Source organism: Metarhizium brunneum, chromosome 4 (genome assembly GCF_013426205.1).
Source record: "Metarhizium brunneum chromosome 4, complete sequence".
Taxonomy (NCBI): domain Eukaryota; kingdom Fungi; phylum Ascomycota; class Sordariomycetes; order Hypocreales; family Clavicipitaceae; genus Metarhizium; species Metarhizium brunneum.
In genome coordinates, this window is record NC_089425.1 from 2,733,466 (window position 1) to 2,749,391 (window position 15,926).

A 15,926-nucleotide genomic window follows, 5' to 3' on the forward strand; every position below is an offset into this window, starting at 1 on the left:
TTTTTAATGAAGAAAAGGAGATGTAAAGAGCCACAGATGGATATTCTATGGACTTTGGATATCTCTAATTCGAAGGATGAAAGGATGAAGAATAGAGATGGATATTTTGGGGTTTACTACAATGTCTGTAGGATAATTGAACTGTGATGAGCTGATGAAATGTTTGCCGTGTCGGGCAGCGAGTTGCTCAAATTGCCTCTGGTGCCCGTTGAGGCGGTCATCTTTTTAAAATGGTCATGTTATCTGCTTCCGCAATTCGTTTGCTGCCTCCCGGGCCAGCGTTGCAAATTGTCAATGACTTGTCCTGATCATCAAACCTCATTGTCACTGTCCTGCAACTGAAACCATGGCTGTTGACCCTCTCCAGATTGTCGGGCTGGCATATCCTGGTACCTGGTCCCCAGTCCCGACGGCGGCAAGAAGGTCCGCACATCCTTGGCAAACAACGCATCTTGGGGCCGAACACCCCAGAAGTCCAAGGAGGTGTGGAAGAATATCGGGTCGAACAACGGAGACGCCGCTGCCTTTGTACACCTACTCCGTTCTTATATGCATGGTATGCAATAACTTACAAGAAAGGAAGCGCCGAGCCCCCTAAGCGTGCATTTGTGTGATTGGAGCCTCCGTCGCATAGCTGAAGAGGGATGAACATCGAACGAGCTTGGGAGACGAGGGGCAAAGCATCATGGAGTGTAAATGCCCGGGTTCAGTCGTCGTTGCAAATAGTATGCCAGAATGTATTCGATGGGAGATGCAAGTGTAAACAATATTCCACTCCCCATTCTATTCTACCCACAGGATTCAGGTCAGTTTCGACAGGTGGCTTCAGCAATCACGTCAAACAAGACAATGCGTTTGGTAGCCGGGGCCTATTCGCCGAAGCGAATGGACCCTCTGCGGCATCGTGGTCAGAATGACGATACCACTATCGTCAAAACAAGAACCAAATGGGGCATGCTCATGGACCACTTCCAGGGTGTTCAGTCAGGGAGAATGAAGGGAGTGAAATTGTCACGCATTAGCTGGCCCAAAAGAAGTGACGTGTTACATACCGTACCGCCAAACGGGACCATCGTCAACAAAGACCCAAGGCCATGGTATGGGCGATGATGGTAATCGGCAGCGCTTGCTGCAGTACAGACCTCATTGAGGTCCCGCCATACCAGGACCTTCCCTGCAAAAGCATTATCCGCTGTGTTCAATGGCTGGCGACGGGACACAAGGCACATGGCGCACAGGAAGCACAAGCTCGCTCGGCTGGCAGGGGCCAAAGGCTTGAGTAGGCGCTATTCTGGCCGCACCACTTGGTGTGAGCCAGAACCAAATTGCCGGGTCAGTCCATGGTAAAAGCGGTTTACCTGAAAAGCCGGGGTGCACCCATGTCCCGTGGTGAGATGGTCGTAGATGATTTCGGGCCCAGATGAACGCCTCCTCTGGTCGTTGGCTACTCCGTACCTACTGGGTTAATACGGAGTACTCGGGCTAGCATGGCTGAGACCAAGCGCACATACGGAGTCTTGTGAGGGACCAACAGCGTCAAGACCTGGCGTCAAGTTTGGCATAGACGTGGCTGCGGGCGGCAAAACGCCACGGGCCATTCGTCCACATCGTTGACCAGCTTGCGTCAAACATCCAAAGTGACAGGTCGGACAACATGTGGTCGAGTAGCACTGGAGACTGATGATATGCCTCGAGACCGCACTCACCTGCTTGTGGCGAGTCGTCGTTGGGCAATCATCTCCGCGAGTGCATGAACCGGCAAGTGTAGAAAGATGAAAACCAACCCGGGGGGATTGGCTGTGTCAAGCCAGGCCCGTTATACCCGTGGTCTTTAAATGCTTGCATCCGAGGTGTCAGTCGGTCACAGTCGGTCACAGCCGACTTTCCCTGTTCCATCGCTGCTGCCTTCAATCCCAAGGTCCAATGCTCTTGCAGCCGATTCATTGTCTTGGCCTTTGCGAGTGAGTGATTTGGCCGAGGTGGGAAAGTGCGACCTTGGCCAGGGTGTCTCCCTGTTCTCTGGTTTGCAGATGCAGACAAAATGCAAGCTAAACGAACGACTACCAAGTACCCGTTAGATGCATCATCCATCAGCTTGGCCCATTAGTTCACCCTCCCTCCCTCAATCCCCTCTTGGACGCCTTCCCGGGAACTCGGAAACAGCAAGTGCCTACAGAGTCAGCCAACCAGTCTTTTCGTATTGTCCTTTTGCTTTGACACTAGGTGGGAGGTGGGAGCAAAGGTCGGATGGTTTCTTATTGATGTCGTCTATTTTGATCGGGCTTTTAATGATGGCCGGTTTGCTCGTATCTTCCGCCAATGGCAGATGGGCCAGTGGGTGAATATTGCTCGCTTGGTACGAAATCCACCCCCTTCTCTGCCTTGAGGTGACAGACATCTAACTTTGGACTTTCATAGAGGAGGCATTCCGCAAATCTTGGTTGGTGGCATAGCATAGACCCTCGCCTCCAAATTTCCCCGTCCCATATGTGGATGTTGTTGCGCAGTATGACGACCGAAGCTCAATGCTGTACGACATAGGCTCGTACGCTCCTGTGCCGTTGCTTCTGGCAGCAGAACCCAGCACTCAGGACAGTGCCGCCGGGACGCCGCCGCCGCCCCTGCATCCAATAGCCCTGGATATCTGGTCATATTAACAGGCGCCAGGCGGGGAAAACGAAATAGCAAGAAACAATCAGTTGAGCAATTCCGCGCTGCACTCCACCACGGCAGGAACAACTGGACACGCAACCTTGTTAGAACGATTAGGAAGTGACCAGCTGGGTCAAGCCCGTGAGACATTGATGGCGTCGTAGGCAGTTCCCAACAGCACAGCACGGCCCCTCAAAGCGGGTGTGCGTAGCCCAGGGACACCCGACCCAGAGAGTCGGGAATATCACCTGCTTCTATGTAGTCGGGGAAATGGGCGGACGCCACGCCTGCTTCAGGCCGTTTTGTCTCTCCCTGCGACTTGAATTCTAGAGGGTCATTGACGCGTACTCCGTATTATTCGTTCAACAATACCAGTAGTATGGAGTACTAGTTATGAACCCTGGCTCCTTGTCCAGTATCCCCGTTCACTCACCCCGCTGTCAACCCCCATGCGAGAGATTAGCTGAACCAACGTATCGGGTCCAAAAGGCTCCAGAATCTCCAAGACAGAAGCGGAGCTAGCCGGGCGTTCAGGCATGCATGAGAACGGAGCATGGGTTTTTTACTGAAGAAAGAAAAAGCAAAGTAGTACCGAGCGAGTTATTATGTTGTGTCTGCTGGTCGTGCTTTGGACGCCCGCTACCTACGTCTTTGCCCCTAACTTTACCACATCCCAAGTGTTTTCAGAAGACGGTGCTGACCGACATGGCGACAATCATGAGAAACCCGGCCTATCCAAATTAACGGGGAAAATGTCTGTGTGCTTTATAGCTTCCATCTCCTTCATTTGCCCTGTTGTCGATATTCACGGTGGAAGGGCCAACGCAACTTCATGCAAACCCCGTCCGAAGCAACTTGGAGCTGATTTTACCGAAACCCACCGAAGTGCCCCGGCGGCTGATTTTGCTGCCATTCCTATCAAGTACTTGTGGATTCTACATCCTTGGGTGTCGACGTTTTCATGGTTGGCAAGCTTGGATCACGTTCGTCGCCTTGAAAAGTCTTCTTGCTCATCGACGACCGCCTTTTCGATCCATGACGATTCTTTGATTGATGGGTACAATTCGAGCTGGACCACAACGACGCAGAATTACCCTTGTACATATGGACACAGGTCTACTGATCAAAGCACAGTTGCGTTGCCGTCAAAAGGGGCATCGCGTCTCGGGTTGTAATTTTCTTGGAAGCCTCCCTTCCCCTTAACAAGGAGCTCTGGATACACACACGAGAAGATCAAGATCTGCGTTACAAGCTTCTTGACACCTGCTTGCCATTCGTCACTTATCCTTTAGGTCGTTTTCTAACACGTCCTCGCGGCTTCGACCACACTCTACTTTCCAGCACCTAACTTGTTGCTGTTGTTAGATGACCCCATCCTCGGTCGTCCCATCGATCACCCTGAAAGCGGCCATCGCCTCAGGGACTCGACTTGCTCCGACAAATATCATCCTACTGACATGATGGTGGACACAAGCTCGAACCAAAATAGGAATGGGATGTGGGAAAAGGAGTCGTCGAATTCAAATTTTCAAAACTTTGAATTTACATTCAACGTGCCTTCTGAGAGCAATAGTTCCACAGAGTCCAATGTGAGTTGTACAAAATGAGCCTGAACCTGATGTTCACTGCCAGACACCTGCCAACAGCAGCTAATTTGAAATCTGTTGCCTTGATGACCAAGTGTATGGGAAAAGTATGTCAGACATTGATGGATCTACCCACATGCATATTCTACGTTGCAACATTTGTCAGCATACTGAACGACTATCCCAATTTAGAAAACCTCTGAATCTCTGTCAGATAGTGTGCAGAACTACCCTGAAGAATTTGGACGCACATATCACGCTTATAGAGCAGGATGTAAGTGTCACATTCCCCTTGTACCAAAAACAAGAATAGAAGTTGTTCCTCTGTGCTTGGTTCTATGGTTTTCCCTGTTGGGTTCATCTACTTGATATTCAAGGCTAACAGTTACCAACAGCATATGCTTTCCCGAACGACGTATCAGAACGCGAACGACTTGTGCTACAAAGCGAACTTTTATCAAGGCTCTTTGATGGGAAACTGTTTTTCTCTCCTTTGAGTAGAACCAACCCGCCGCGTTATATCCTTGATATCGCCACGGGGCTAGGCGATTGGGCTATTCAAATGGGTGATTTGTTCCCTACAGCGGAGGTTATTGCCACTGATTTGTCGCCCATTCAACCTGAAGAAGTCCCCCCCAATGTCAACTTCTTTGTCGAAGACTCGTAAGTTATCATTTCGTTGGCTCCTTGAATCTTGCAGTGTCTCGGCCGAGTCTAACCTTTTTCTGAACCCACCAATTCTTTAGGTCTGATCCCTGGGATTACTCGCACCAGTTTGATTTCATTCACACCCGAGTGACCGGTGGATGTTGGGCATCGTTCGAAAAGCAAATTGTTCAGCAGGCCTTTGATGCTCTCGAACCTGGGGGGTACTTTGAATCGCAGGAGGTTGACAGTACCCTATGTTGCGATGACGGCACCGTAAATGCCGGCGGGGCGTTGGCACGATGGCTGGATGACATCACGAGAGCTAGCACTCAATGCCATCGTTCGATGATTACTGGTGCAATAATGAAGGAGGCTTACGAAAGAGTCGGTTTCGTCGACGTTCAAGAGATGATATTTAAGGTCCCCACCAACGGCTGGGCAAAAGATGCACATTTGAGGGAAATTGGAAAGATGTGGGAGAGGAATCTCCTATCTGGGCTGAGCGGGTTCTCTCTGAGCTTGTTTCATAGAGTGTTTAATATGAGCCCAGAGGAAATCGAGGTATGAGGACTGTGGTTGGCTATACTAGCAGTGACGAATCAGCAAGCACTAACAATGTCACAGGTTTCCTTGGTCGACGTACGCCGAGAGATATCAGACCCCGGGGTGCATGCTTGGATGCCGGTGTATGTTGTATGGGGCAGAAAGCCTTATCCAGGGGAAAAGGTTTGAGGATCAGAACGGGCATACTTGTCCAAACCCTTGCCATGTGCAGGGGAACAAGAACACTGTTGGTTCTAGCGGTTGCATTACCGCTTCGAAAAGAAGCAATGGCCTTCCTTTCTGGGGCGCCGAGGGGGTATAACTACATTCTGAGAGGTTAAATTTTCTTGTCATGACAAAAGCATAGGGCAAGGCGTCGGGAGAGAGTGTTGGCATTGTGGGCATGGACTTTCATGTCCAGCGGCGAAGCATTGGTTGTTTATGATCAATTGGTACCTGGCAGTACTCGAAACGGGAAACCACTAAGTGAGCATGCAAGTTTAACTCATGGCGCCATGGTCGCCCCAGCTAGAAAATAGGTGTCTCCAGGATTGGGGGACTGCGCCGGCTTTCCACTAGGAAGAGATCAATTGCATTGTACAGAGTAGGAAATTCAAGAGACACAACTCAGGTTGTGCAACTACCCGGAAGCTGGTCACGAAGATCGCGAAAGGTGCATGTGAAGAGGACCCGTTGCAGTCCATTGAAGGTTGCAGTCGCGTGCGCCGCCACCCGTTTTGCCGGGCCCCGCCCACCTCAAATAAGCTTCACTCGTGCTCCCGACAAACGACGAACCATCTTCACCCTCGATAGACACGGCGGTCCCCAGCCGTCCAGGTGAAGAATGCTTCCGTCGCGGCTCGTCCGGCCCAGCCGGCGCATCGCACGCAGCGCCGAAACCACAGCCATCTCGGTCACATCACGCCCGGCCGTCGGCCCTCGCTTCTTGTCCCAATCCCGACTCCAAAGGTCCCGCGATCCCTACCAACGGCTCCGAAATGCCCGCCCGCTCGTGCCCGACATACTCGCGCGCAGGCTCACCTCGGCCGGGCGGTCGCGCAACTCCCAAGCGGTGGTGGTGGTTGCCGTCATTGGCGCCATAGCCTTTTACTTCTACAACTCCCAGACGGTGCCGGTCACGGGGAGGCGGCGGTTCAACTTCCTGTCGGACAAGTTGGTCGAGCAGGCGCATTCCCGAGCCGCCGAGGCCGTCATACTATCTGTCGAGGAGCAGGGGGGCCATTTCCTGTCCGACTGGGACCCGAGGTGCATGCTGGTCAAGAGGGTCATGAAGAGGCTGATACCCGTGAGCGGCCTGCCCGAGCTGGATTGGGAGATTCGCGTCATCGCAGACAACAGTACGTATTATTGCATTCTAGCCCCCCCAGAGTCACTACCGGGTCACCAATGGACTCATGCGTGTATGGAAACTGTGCAGGAACGGCAAACGCATTCGTCCTCCCCGGCGGCAAGGTCTTTGTGCACAGCGGCATCCTCAACGTGTGCCGAAACGAGGACGCGCTCGCGGCCGTGCTCGGGCACGAGATTGCGCACAATACCGCGTCGCACGTGGCGGAGCGGCTCTCGGCCGCGTGGGTGGGAAACCTCACGGCGGGCAGCTTGTTCTTCCTGGCCGGGGCGGTCCCCGGCCTGGCGCTGTTTGGAATCTGGACGCTGGCGGGCGGCTTCTTCCTTCAGGATCTGCTGTACTACCTCCCCATGGGGCGCAAGCAGGAGAGCGAGGCGGATTACATTGGGCTGATGATGATGGCGGAGGCGTGCTACGACCCCAGGCAGGCGGTTGGGTTCTGGCAGAGAATGGAGATGATTCAGAAGACGGGAGGCCAGGAGGTGCCCGAGATGCTGAGTACCCATCCTTCGGTTGGTGTGACGATAGACGAGTACCCCTTCTTGCTTGCTCTTTTTTGGGAGGGAGTGCAAGGGATCATTTGCTGACCAAGCGGCGCGTAGAACGAAAACCGAATCAATAAGATCAAGGAATGGCTACCAATTGCCATGGAGAAGAGGCAGGAGAGCGATTGTAGTGGTACGTCGGCGTTTGCGGATAGATTCAGGATTGCGCTGAGGAGGGGGATTCCGGTTCATGAGGTGTAGACTAGATGTAGACTTGGAGTGAGACTTGTCATGGCTTTGCATTAGCTTTCACAAGTCACCCGGAGACAGGTGAAGATCTATGTGATGATGGTTAGTGAAACCCATTGATTCAAGCCGATTCCAAAAGCTAGACCGCGGCTATGTACACACAGTCCAAGGAGGGCATCAGACTGACTGATGAATTTGATTTTCTCGCACAGGGCCGGGACCACCGCTTTGAACGGTCGATTGCAAAGTAGGCTTTGATCTGCTTATCCAAATAGAGCAATACGGCTTGCAATCAAACCGTTAGCCTTTTAATGTACCGCAACCCTAGGGGGATGCTGTCGCATTACTAAGAAGCCTGACGCATTCGTCGCTCTTTCGTCTTTCATCTTTCATCTGTCAGGTGACGAATGTATAAATTGATGCAGCTAGGAAATGGCGATGGATAGGGCCAGTATAATGGCCTCGTGGATGGAGCAAAGAACAATTCCAAGGTGTGGGCGGTGCCTGCTATCGATGTACGCGGTGAGTCATGCGCGTGATGGCGTGGACTCCAAGACCTGGTAAACATTGATGACTCTGATGAGGGTATAAAGTCCCGATACGTCAAGTGTCTTTGCGGGGAATCAATATACTTGTTCATGCCACCAATAGATATGCTCACTTATGCTGTTATAAGGGTACGATAGTAGGCTTGAAGCAAAAGGCTTGAATTCAGAGATAATCTCGAAGGGTGTCAAAGGTCCTTGGTTTTCCAAGAGGAAGAGAGGGACGAGTAATTATTACATATACCGGATATGGAAGGAAACGTCTGGCGCCTAGGGCTCGTGCCCGGTCATGTGTTCAATCCGTGTAACATATGCATTAACTTGACTCCCCGACGTATAAATTAGTTTAATAGGCTTATGAATGCATTGACTTGTGTATGCATAAATTAACACAAGACTTGCAGCACCAACACAACACTGCAATGCCAAATGATGCATTCACATTGTCGCATAACAGCAGAACCCGCCAACTCGAGTTTTCTCATCCGCTACTACACGAGTCCTGGCATGGCTGATATTCAACATTGACGTGTTACTGTCTTGCGAAAACAAGATGAACTACATATAAATAGATCCCTACTACTTCGGCTCACCTATACCGGCATATTATACAGAGACACTTCGGCTTGTGATGGTGGGGCCACCGACCCGTGCCTCTAATTCCCATCACCCCGGCGGGCAAAAGAAATGGCACTAGTAGCACGCCGTCAAGCGCCGTCTGACCAATTCAGCATCGCTCATAGGCCCACGACGTCGGCTGGACCAGTTCGCCCGGCACCCCGGATTGGGGGAGAGTGGGCGGAGGCGACCCCAAGCAGGCGCGTGGCCAGGCTGAGCCGAGGTAAATGCCGAATGATGAAGTGATCCTACTCAGCTTCGTCTTTAACCTCGCTGGTTCCCGTCCTTTAAATCTCCTTGTCTCTCCAATTCCTGACAACACAACCAAACTCCTTTTCCACGCCACGCCACGCCATATTCACCATGTCCGAGACCTACACTATTGCCGACGTGCAGAAGCACAAGACAGAGGCCGATGGCATGTGGTTGATTGTCGAGAACAACGTCTATGACATTACGAGTATGTGAATTCCAGCTCCCGCCCCCGGCCGGACAATGCAATCCGTATTATTTTTCTCTGCCGCGACGGCATCCTTTGACACGGCCACCTGCGCGTGAGCTGGCCGTCGCGCCACTGCGCTGTGCCGGGCTTGCCATTCTCCCCCGTCCTTTCACGTGATGGAGCGTCCGACGGGGTTCGGCAATTGAGATGCCTTCATTTGGCGACGAAACGAACTGGCTGACGCATTGCAGAGTTCCTCCCCGAGCACCCCGGTGGCGACCGTATCCTCAAGCGATTCGCCGGCAAGAATGCCACCAAGGCCTTCTGGAAGTACCACTCCGAGAGCGTGCTGAAGAAGTACGGCGACAAGTACAAGATTGGCACCGTCGCCGAGGCGCCCAAGCTGTAAACGGGCTTGCGGCAACCGGCGTGACATTTAAAAAAAAACACATATCTAAATGAGACGAAATGGGCATGGAACCAAGGCAAGGGATACAACTGGGCTGATCATGATGCCCGCTCGAGCTCTCGGCGGTTTAGACACAGCAGCGTGGAGGCAGACGTGATGGGCGTGTACAATTTTTTAATTTTTCTTGTCCCTTGCGGCCGAGTAGATTTTTGGATACTAGACGGGCCGGAGGGCTTGGTACTTGGAAACATATATAGACGGCATGTCTGATAGCGAGGAATGTGTACTACTCATGGTGAAATTCTCACCGGACAGATTTTGCTCCTTTTGCGGACCTATTTTGACGAGTTTGACTCGCCATTCGGCTGCCGGAACCCAATCCATCTTAACCGCCCTCTGTGTGACCAGTTGCAATTCATGCACGGAGCGTTGTTGTACTTTGCTTCCACAGTTGACGGCGCCGCCTCAAGCGTCAAGCTGACCGTCCCGAGGCCCGGGTTGCGCAGACAGCCCCAGCATTATCGACACTTGCTTGGCTTTTGACCGTGTAAACATCCAGAAGCCGACATTGAGCCCTGCAGACACGCCCGCCAAGTAAAAGTCTGGTAGTGGGCCGCAGGCGTGGCGCAAACACACCGCGCCCTCCCGACGGCATTCGCATCCAAGCTGCACCAGGCCTCGACGCTCGCTCGCTCCTCCTCCTCCTGCCAACCACCAGACAGACACATCATGGGCGACATCTTCAGCCTCGCCGCCATACGGCCCCGCCTCGCGGAGCGCGACGACCCCCGCGCCTCATACGGGCCAACCCTCCCACCGCCCGCGGCCGTCCAAGCCGCCGAGTCGTCTCTTCCCGACCCCCAGTCGCCCAGCTACCTCGGCGGCCAGCCGGCCTCGTCCACGGCATCCCACATCATCAGCGACATTGTCCCCGCCCTCACCGGCCAGGCCCGCTCCAGCCGGTACTACGGTTTCGTCACGGGCGGCGTGCTGCCCATCGCCGAGTGGGCGGACAACGTGGCCTCGCGGACAGACCAGAACGTGCAGGTTCACCTGCCGGCCCAGACGGCTGCCACGGCCGTGGAGCACGCCGCGCTGGAGATGCTCGTGCGCCTGCTGAGGCTGGACGCCGGCGGCGCGACGTGGGCCGGCAGGACCTTTACCACGGGCGCGACGGCCAGCAACCTTCTCGGGCTCGCCTGCGGGCGGGAGGTCGTTGTGAGCGCGAGGCTCGGCGGGCACGGCGTGGGCGAGCTGGGCTTGCTGGCCGCGTGTGCGAGCGCCGGCGTTGAGGAGATACAGGTGCTCACGAGCGCCGGACACAGCTCGCTTTCCAAGGCGGCGAGCGTCGTTGGCCTGGGGAGGCGGAGCGTCAAGGAGCTGCCGCTGAGCGACGACCAGCCGTGGAGGCTGGATATCGATGCTCTGGAGGGCGAGTTGGGGAGGCGCGGCACGGCGAGTATCATCGCCATCAGCGCGGGAGACGTGAATACCGGCGGGTACGCGTTGCAAGGGCCTGAGGAGTGGAAGAGGGTGAGGGAGCTGGCAGATACGTATGGTGCTTGGATTCACGTCGACGGCGGTAAGTTGCTTGTGCATGTGTGTGTGTGTGTGTGTGTGCACGAGATGCCATTATTGACTTGTTTTAGCCATGGGTGTATTTGCGAGGGCTCTCGGCGACGAACCGCAACATCAACTGCTCAAGCAAAGAACAGACGGCATCCAACTGGCAGATAGCATCACACTCGACGGCCACAAGCTCCTCAACGTAGTATGTCGTCTATTTCCCGTTCCTCCATCCGTAGCAAAAAAAAAGCCCGGCAGACTAACCAGGACAAGCCCTACGACTGTGGCATTTTCTTCACGCGCTCCGCGTCTACCCTTTCGTCCGTCTTCATGAACCCCAACGCCGCATACCTCGCCTCCTCAGCAGCAGCCACGATCCCATCGCCTCTGAACATTGGTCTCGAAAACTCCCGCCGCTTCCGCGCGCTACCAGCATACGCCGTGCTGCTCAGCGAGGGTCGTCCCGGCATTGCCAAGCTGCTCTCCAACATGATTGCCTTGTGCCGCAAGCTGGCCGTGTATCTGCGCGAGTCGTCGCATTACGAACTCCTGCCGGATGAGAGCGCGCCGCTGGACGGCATTTTCATGATTCTGCTCTTCCGAGCTAAAAGCAAGCATGTAAATGACGTGCTGGTCGACCGCATCAACCGCACCAGGGAAATGTACGTCTCCGGGACCAAGTGGAAGGGCGAGACCGCAGTCCGTATAGCCGTGTCGAATTGGAAGGTGCATGTAGACCGTGACTTTGCAGTTGTGACGCAGATATTGGATGCCGTGGCTGAAGGACGAGAATGTAGCATCGAGAGCACCCTCTAACCACAGCAGAGGGAGACGGACCAAAAAAAAAGAAAAAGACCAAACATCTGTAGATCGTAATTATAATGAAAGATCCCACAACGCCCAGCTATACCGCGTAGAAATCATGGCCATGGTAAGTGACTGTGAAAGGGAAAAAAAAAACATCTTCCCCTCAGCCAAACTTCTTCGACCCGCCCTTGATGGAAACTTTCTTGTCTTTGCCCTTCTTACCCTTCCCAATCAACTCCAAGTGTCCCGCTCTCTCACCCAGCAACGCCTCCGTCTTGGCCGTCAGCCCAGCGGAAAACTTCTTGTGAGCCTTCTCGAGGCTTGTTTTTGCCTTTTGCGGCTTGTTCACCTTGGACGCTTGTTTTTTCGAGTGCGTTGCCTTGGGGGCCTTGGCTTTGGTGGACTGTTTTATTGCGCCTTGCGCCATTGTTCCTTCTTTTTGAAAACTGTATAATGCGGCCCGGGATTTCGTTGAGTTGGTTGCGAAAATCGGCTGTTGGATTTTTTTTGGGAGGGGGGAGAGGTTGGACATTTGGGCACGGCAGGGCTTGTTGGATCAATGGAGTACTTTTCTGCCGGGTTCGGAGGCACTGGGACACTCACCGCCCTAGAAGGATGACCCACATCTACGAGTTGCGTTCAAGATGCCGTTGTTAGCGTTGTGCAATACACACACTCATCAGCGACCAAGTGGTCTGCCACTTGGTTATCAGGGGTAACAAAAATTGTACTTGAATAATTGTAGGAGAAAAATGGTTTGTTGGAAATATGCAGAACGACGCCTTATCATATAATCACCCATAAATTCAGATCACCCTCTTTCACCCACTTACACCAGCAATATTGAACCGCAGTCAACTCTATTATTTATGCACATTCAAGTCTATCCATGACTCCATGATGCATGGTCAAATTTCACGTTATATGGTATCCCAATGCTCACATATGCGCCTCCATACGACACTTACTCCACCAAGCTCACCTCTCCCTGCCACACTGGCCATCGCTATAGTCTGCGCAGGTAGCAACGTGGAATTTACCACCCATCCCCCCATCCATCATCGTCATCGGTCTCTTTCGGCTTCATATCAATCTTCTTGGCCGCCGGTACTTTAGCAGCAGTCTTTGCGGCTGGTTTGGCTGCTGGTTTCTTCGTCGCCGTCGACTTGGATAGGCCTTTGGGCAGTGGTTTGGCTGATCCAGGCTTCTTCTTCTGTGCTTGGGCTGCTAGCCACCCAGCAAAATCTGGTTCTTCTCCATCATCAAACGGCACAGTCTTTTCAGGGGCCTTGCTCGTAGTCGATGATGGTATAACCTCATCATCATCTCCCATTTCCCCCCACGCATCACCTGCGTCATCAAATCCGTCATCCTGCCAGAAGGCATCTGCCATTGCGCTGGCGCTCGGTGATGTTGTCCCAGATGTCTGGGTTGGCGGCGGGCTGATAGCTTGTTTATGTCGAGTAGATGCAGAGGTACTTGGCAATCGTCTGGTTTCAGGGCCAGGTGACGGGGTCGGTTTTGGTGAGTTGACTCCCGAGCCGCCGTTTGTCGTCTGCATATCGCCCGCTGCAGTCGAAAGCTTATTAGTGAACGAGGATATTGCCCAGCCCGTCCAGCCAGCAGAACCGCTCTGCTGCGGCGTCCCCATTCTTGCAGGCTGGGTTTCTCCCGCCTTCGGAGGGGGGAGAGCTGTGTCAGGCATAGCCGAAGCAGCTTTGCGAACCTTCTGAAGATACGAGTCAATGGTGCGATTTGCCTGGTCTCGAATCATTCGCTCCTTATCAATCATCAATGGGCAGACTAAGGGGAGAATGCGGGCGGCGCAGTCCTCTTCGGTGAAGTGCTCTGCAGTGGCGGCAAGTGACATAAGAGCAGCATTTCGGGCATGGACGAATGGGTCCCTCAAAGACCGTGTAAATGCAGCGATGAGAACTTTGGAGCGGGAAGACGTTCCAAGATATTTAGCAATTTTTCCTAAGCAGATAGTGGTGTTTGTTCGGATACCAGGCTGCTCGTCGTTTGCAGTTTTCGCCAGGTGCTTGAGTAGGTCACCATTTATAGTCCTATCAGACAACTTGTTGATGAGAAGGAGAACCGACTTCAGCGTCTGCTCTCGAACGACTGGTTGAACATCTGTGAATCCCGTGACCTACGTAAGTGTCAGCTAGGGTTATCTCAATTGGTGCCAGGGGTTACCAACTATATGAGGAAATAGCTTGTCGTTGACAATCTTTTGAGGTAGTCGGTCGATTATCAACGGTAGATTGTCCAATAGATACACTCGAATAGCTCGATCTGGGTTTGCAAACATCCTGATAATAAATGGTGTTATCCTAGTTTCAAAGTCGTCGTTGGACATGTTGGCAGCGATTTTCAGAATGACACCGAGAGCCTTGGGGCCGCCGCCACCAAATTCAACCGACTTGATCAACTCAGGTAGGACCTTCATTTTGAAGAACTCTTCGGGGAAATCGTCAGTGAGTTGGTCTAAATCGCTGCCATGTTATTAGTCTCGGGACATGAGAGTATATCTTGCAATGTAGAATTACCTCAAAAATTCCTCTCTCTCGCTGGGAGATTTCATTCCGAGGTTGTCGATACCGTCCGTTAACTTGATCAAGGGGCTGTCAAAGAACGACCCCGTCCTGTTGCCTTGTTCGAGAAAGGCAGATACGGCAATACGAGCCTTGGGATTAGCATTGCAGAGTCTCTTGTAACTTGACTGCATCGTTGGAGGGATATTCTTCGTTTGGCCAGCTTGGCCGCTTCCATTGTACTCATTGTTAAATGTTTCGAATATCAGTACTCCAAAGTTGAAGGAGTCCACCGCTGAGTGTGGGTTCTTCTTGATGACATCCCATCCACCTTGAGCCAACTCTGGCGGCGCATAGCGAGCTGAATCGGGTACTAAGCTTCCATATGTCTACAGGAATGGTCAGCAACTGGCATTGGCGGCTGACTGCTCATGCTCACATAGATGACAGATTCATCGTCTTTGACGCTACTCAAAACTTCAAACCCGCCCAGCTTCCACTCCCCGCTTTCCGACGTATATACAGATCCCACTTTGAGGTTTCCGTGGATCGACGACGCGTCGGCATTAATAAACTTGATGGTTCTCTAAGGAGTCGTTAGCAAGTAAGAATGCTCTTCTTCCTCGGTACACATCTTTCGCACCGCAACACTATGCAAGCCCCATTTAATTGTTTCGGGGGCGAGACTCTTTCGGCGCACATGCCATCGAAGAGGAACGACCCGCTCAGTGGCAATATATATGTAGGTTTCGGTCTGGTCTGGGTTCAGCAAAAGGGTTCACGTTCGAGATGGCGAATTGGCATTGTATACCTCGACGGTATCCAACACCTTTATAACTCCGGGGTGTCGCATCGTCCGTAGTTTCTTCAGCGCATTTCTAGCCAGAGGGAGGCGGCCTCTATTGGCTGTGGTATCAAAGGAGAAGATGCTGCAGTTTGACCCGTCTTCCTAAACCAGAGGGTTAGCATGTGATGCAATCGCAGGCCGGGCAGCGTGATTCCGAACCCTCTTCGTTCCATTGTACAGAGTAAAAACGGACTCGTCAATGTCGACTTTATCTCCGAAGCTGTATGGAAACGGAGGCCCCGTGGCAATGGCAGATGCCACGGCATTCTTTAGAAAGTCCATGACCAGGCAAGATGCCTGCTAGGTAGCCAGTCAACAGGAGTGAATCAGTCGCTCGAATCGGTACCAATGAAGATGTGCAAAGATGAAGGTATCGGTGGCTTCTGAAATGCACAAAGCTTGCACAGGCTCAGCGGCGCGCAAAGCCAACAGGTAGAAGAATGCAAGGCAGGCCTACATGTAAGCAGCCACGAAGCTTCAATGGCTAAAGGGTTGCGCGTGGTGGATGAAAGCCAGCTTGCCAAGGCTCGCGTGGCCCCTCCGGCTGGTGGCCCCTCGCTTTCAATCTCGGGCCCCGCCTGTGCCTAGTCCTTGAGTCGTTCCTACCTTCTCCATGTCATTCT

General features: G+C 52.9%; 6 protein-coding genes across 6 annotated transcripts; 4 read left to right on the forward strand and 2 right to left on the reverse strand.

The window, feature by feature from the left end:
* Positions 1 to 4,255: 4,255 nt before the first annotated feature.
* On the forward strand, positions 4,256 to 5,618 carry LAE1_5 (Secondary metabolism regulator LAE1; the record flags this gene model as incomplete). The annotated part of the gene is made up of 5 exons (XM_066131034.1): positions 4,256 to 4,345; positions 4,431 to 4,512; positions 4,634 to 4,901; positions 4,985 to 5,447; positions 5,511 to 5,618. 5 exons carry the CDS (start codon positions 4,256 to 4,258, stop codon positions 5,616 to 5,618), a joined length of 1,011 nt encoding a protein of 336 aa, XP_065987218.1.
* Positions 5,619 to 6,273: 655 nt separating this feature from the next.
* On the forward strand, positions 6,274 to 7,544 carry oma1 (Mitochondrial metalloendopeptidase OMA1; the record flags this gene model as incomplete). Its single annotated transcript, XM_066131035.1, has 3 exons — positions 6,274 to 6,787; positions 6,868 to 7,310; positions 7,401 to 7,544. 3 exons carry the CDS (start codon positions 6,274 to 6,276, stop codon positions 7,542 to 7,544), a joined length of 1,101 nt encoding a protein of 366 aa, XP_065987258.1.
* A 1,514-nt stretch (positions 7,545 to 9,058) lies between these two features.
* Positions 9,059 to 9,546, forward strand: G6M90_00g075040 (uncharacterized protein; the record flags this gene model as incomplete). Its single annotated transcript, XM_066131036.1, has 2 exons — positions 9,059 to 9,155; positions 9,389 to 9,546. The coding sequence occupies 2 exons, from the start codon at positions 9,059 to 9,061 to the stop codon at positions 9,544 to 9,546; spliced, it is 255 nt and encodes an 84-aa protein (XP_065987154.1).
* Positions 9,547 to 10,275: 729 nt separating this feature from the next.
* On the forward strand, positions 10,276 to 11,928 carry ddc (L-2,4-diaminobutyrate decarboxylase; the record flags this gene model as incomplete). The annotated part of the gene is made up of 3 exons (XM_066131037.1): positions 10,276 to 11,128; positions 11,196 to 11,317; positions 11,386 to 11,928. 3 exons carry the CDS (start codon positions 10,276 to 10,278, stop codon positions 11,926 to 11,928), a joined length of 1,518 nt encoding a protein of 505 aa, XP_065987190.1.
* Positions 11,929 to 12,082: 154 nt separating this feature from the next.
* On the reverse strand, positions 12,083 to 12,346 carry G6M90_00g075060 (uncharacterized protein; the record flags this gene model as incomplete). Its single annotated transcript, XM_066131038.1, has 1 exon — positions 12,083 to 12,346. One exon carries the CDS (start codon positions 12,344 to 12,346, stop codon positions 12,083 to 12,085), a length of 264 nt encoding a protein of 87 aa, XP_065987135.1.
* A 609-nt stretch (positions 12,347 to 12,955) lies between these two features.
* On the reverse strand, positions 12,956 to 15,585 carry G6M90_00g075070 (uncharacterized protein; the record flags this gene model as incomplete). Its single annotated transcript, XM_066131039.1, has 7 exons — positions 12,956 to 14,071; positions 14,123 to 14,417; positions 14,472 to 14,845; positions 14,896 to 15,042; positions 15,100 to 15,210; positions 15,268 to 15,405; positions 15,463 to 15,585. 7 exons carry the CDS (start codon positions 15,583 to 15,585, stop codon positions 12,956 to 12,958), a joined length of 2,304 nt encoding a protein of 767 aa, XP_065987123.1.
* Positions 15,586 to 15,926: the final 341 nt, after the last annotated feature.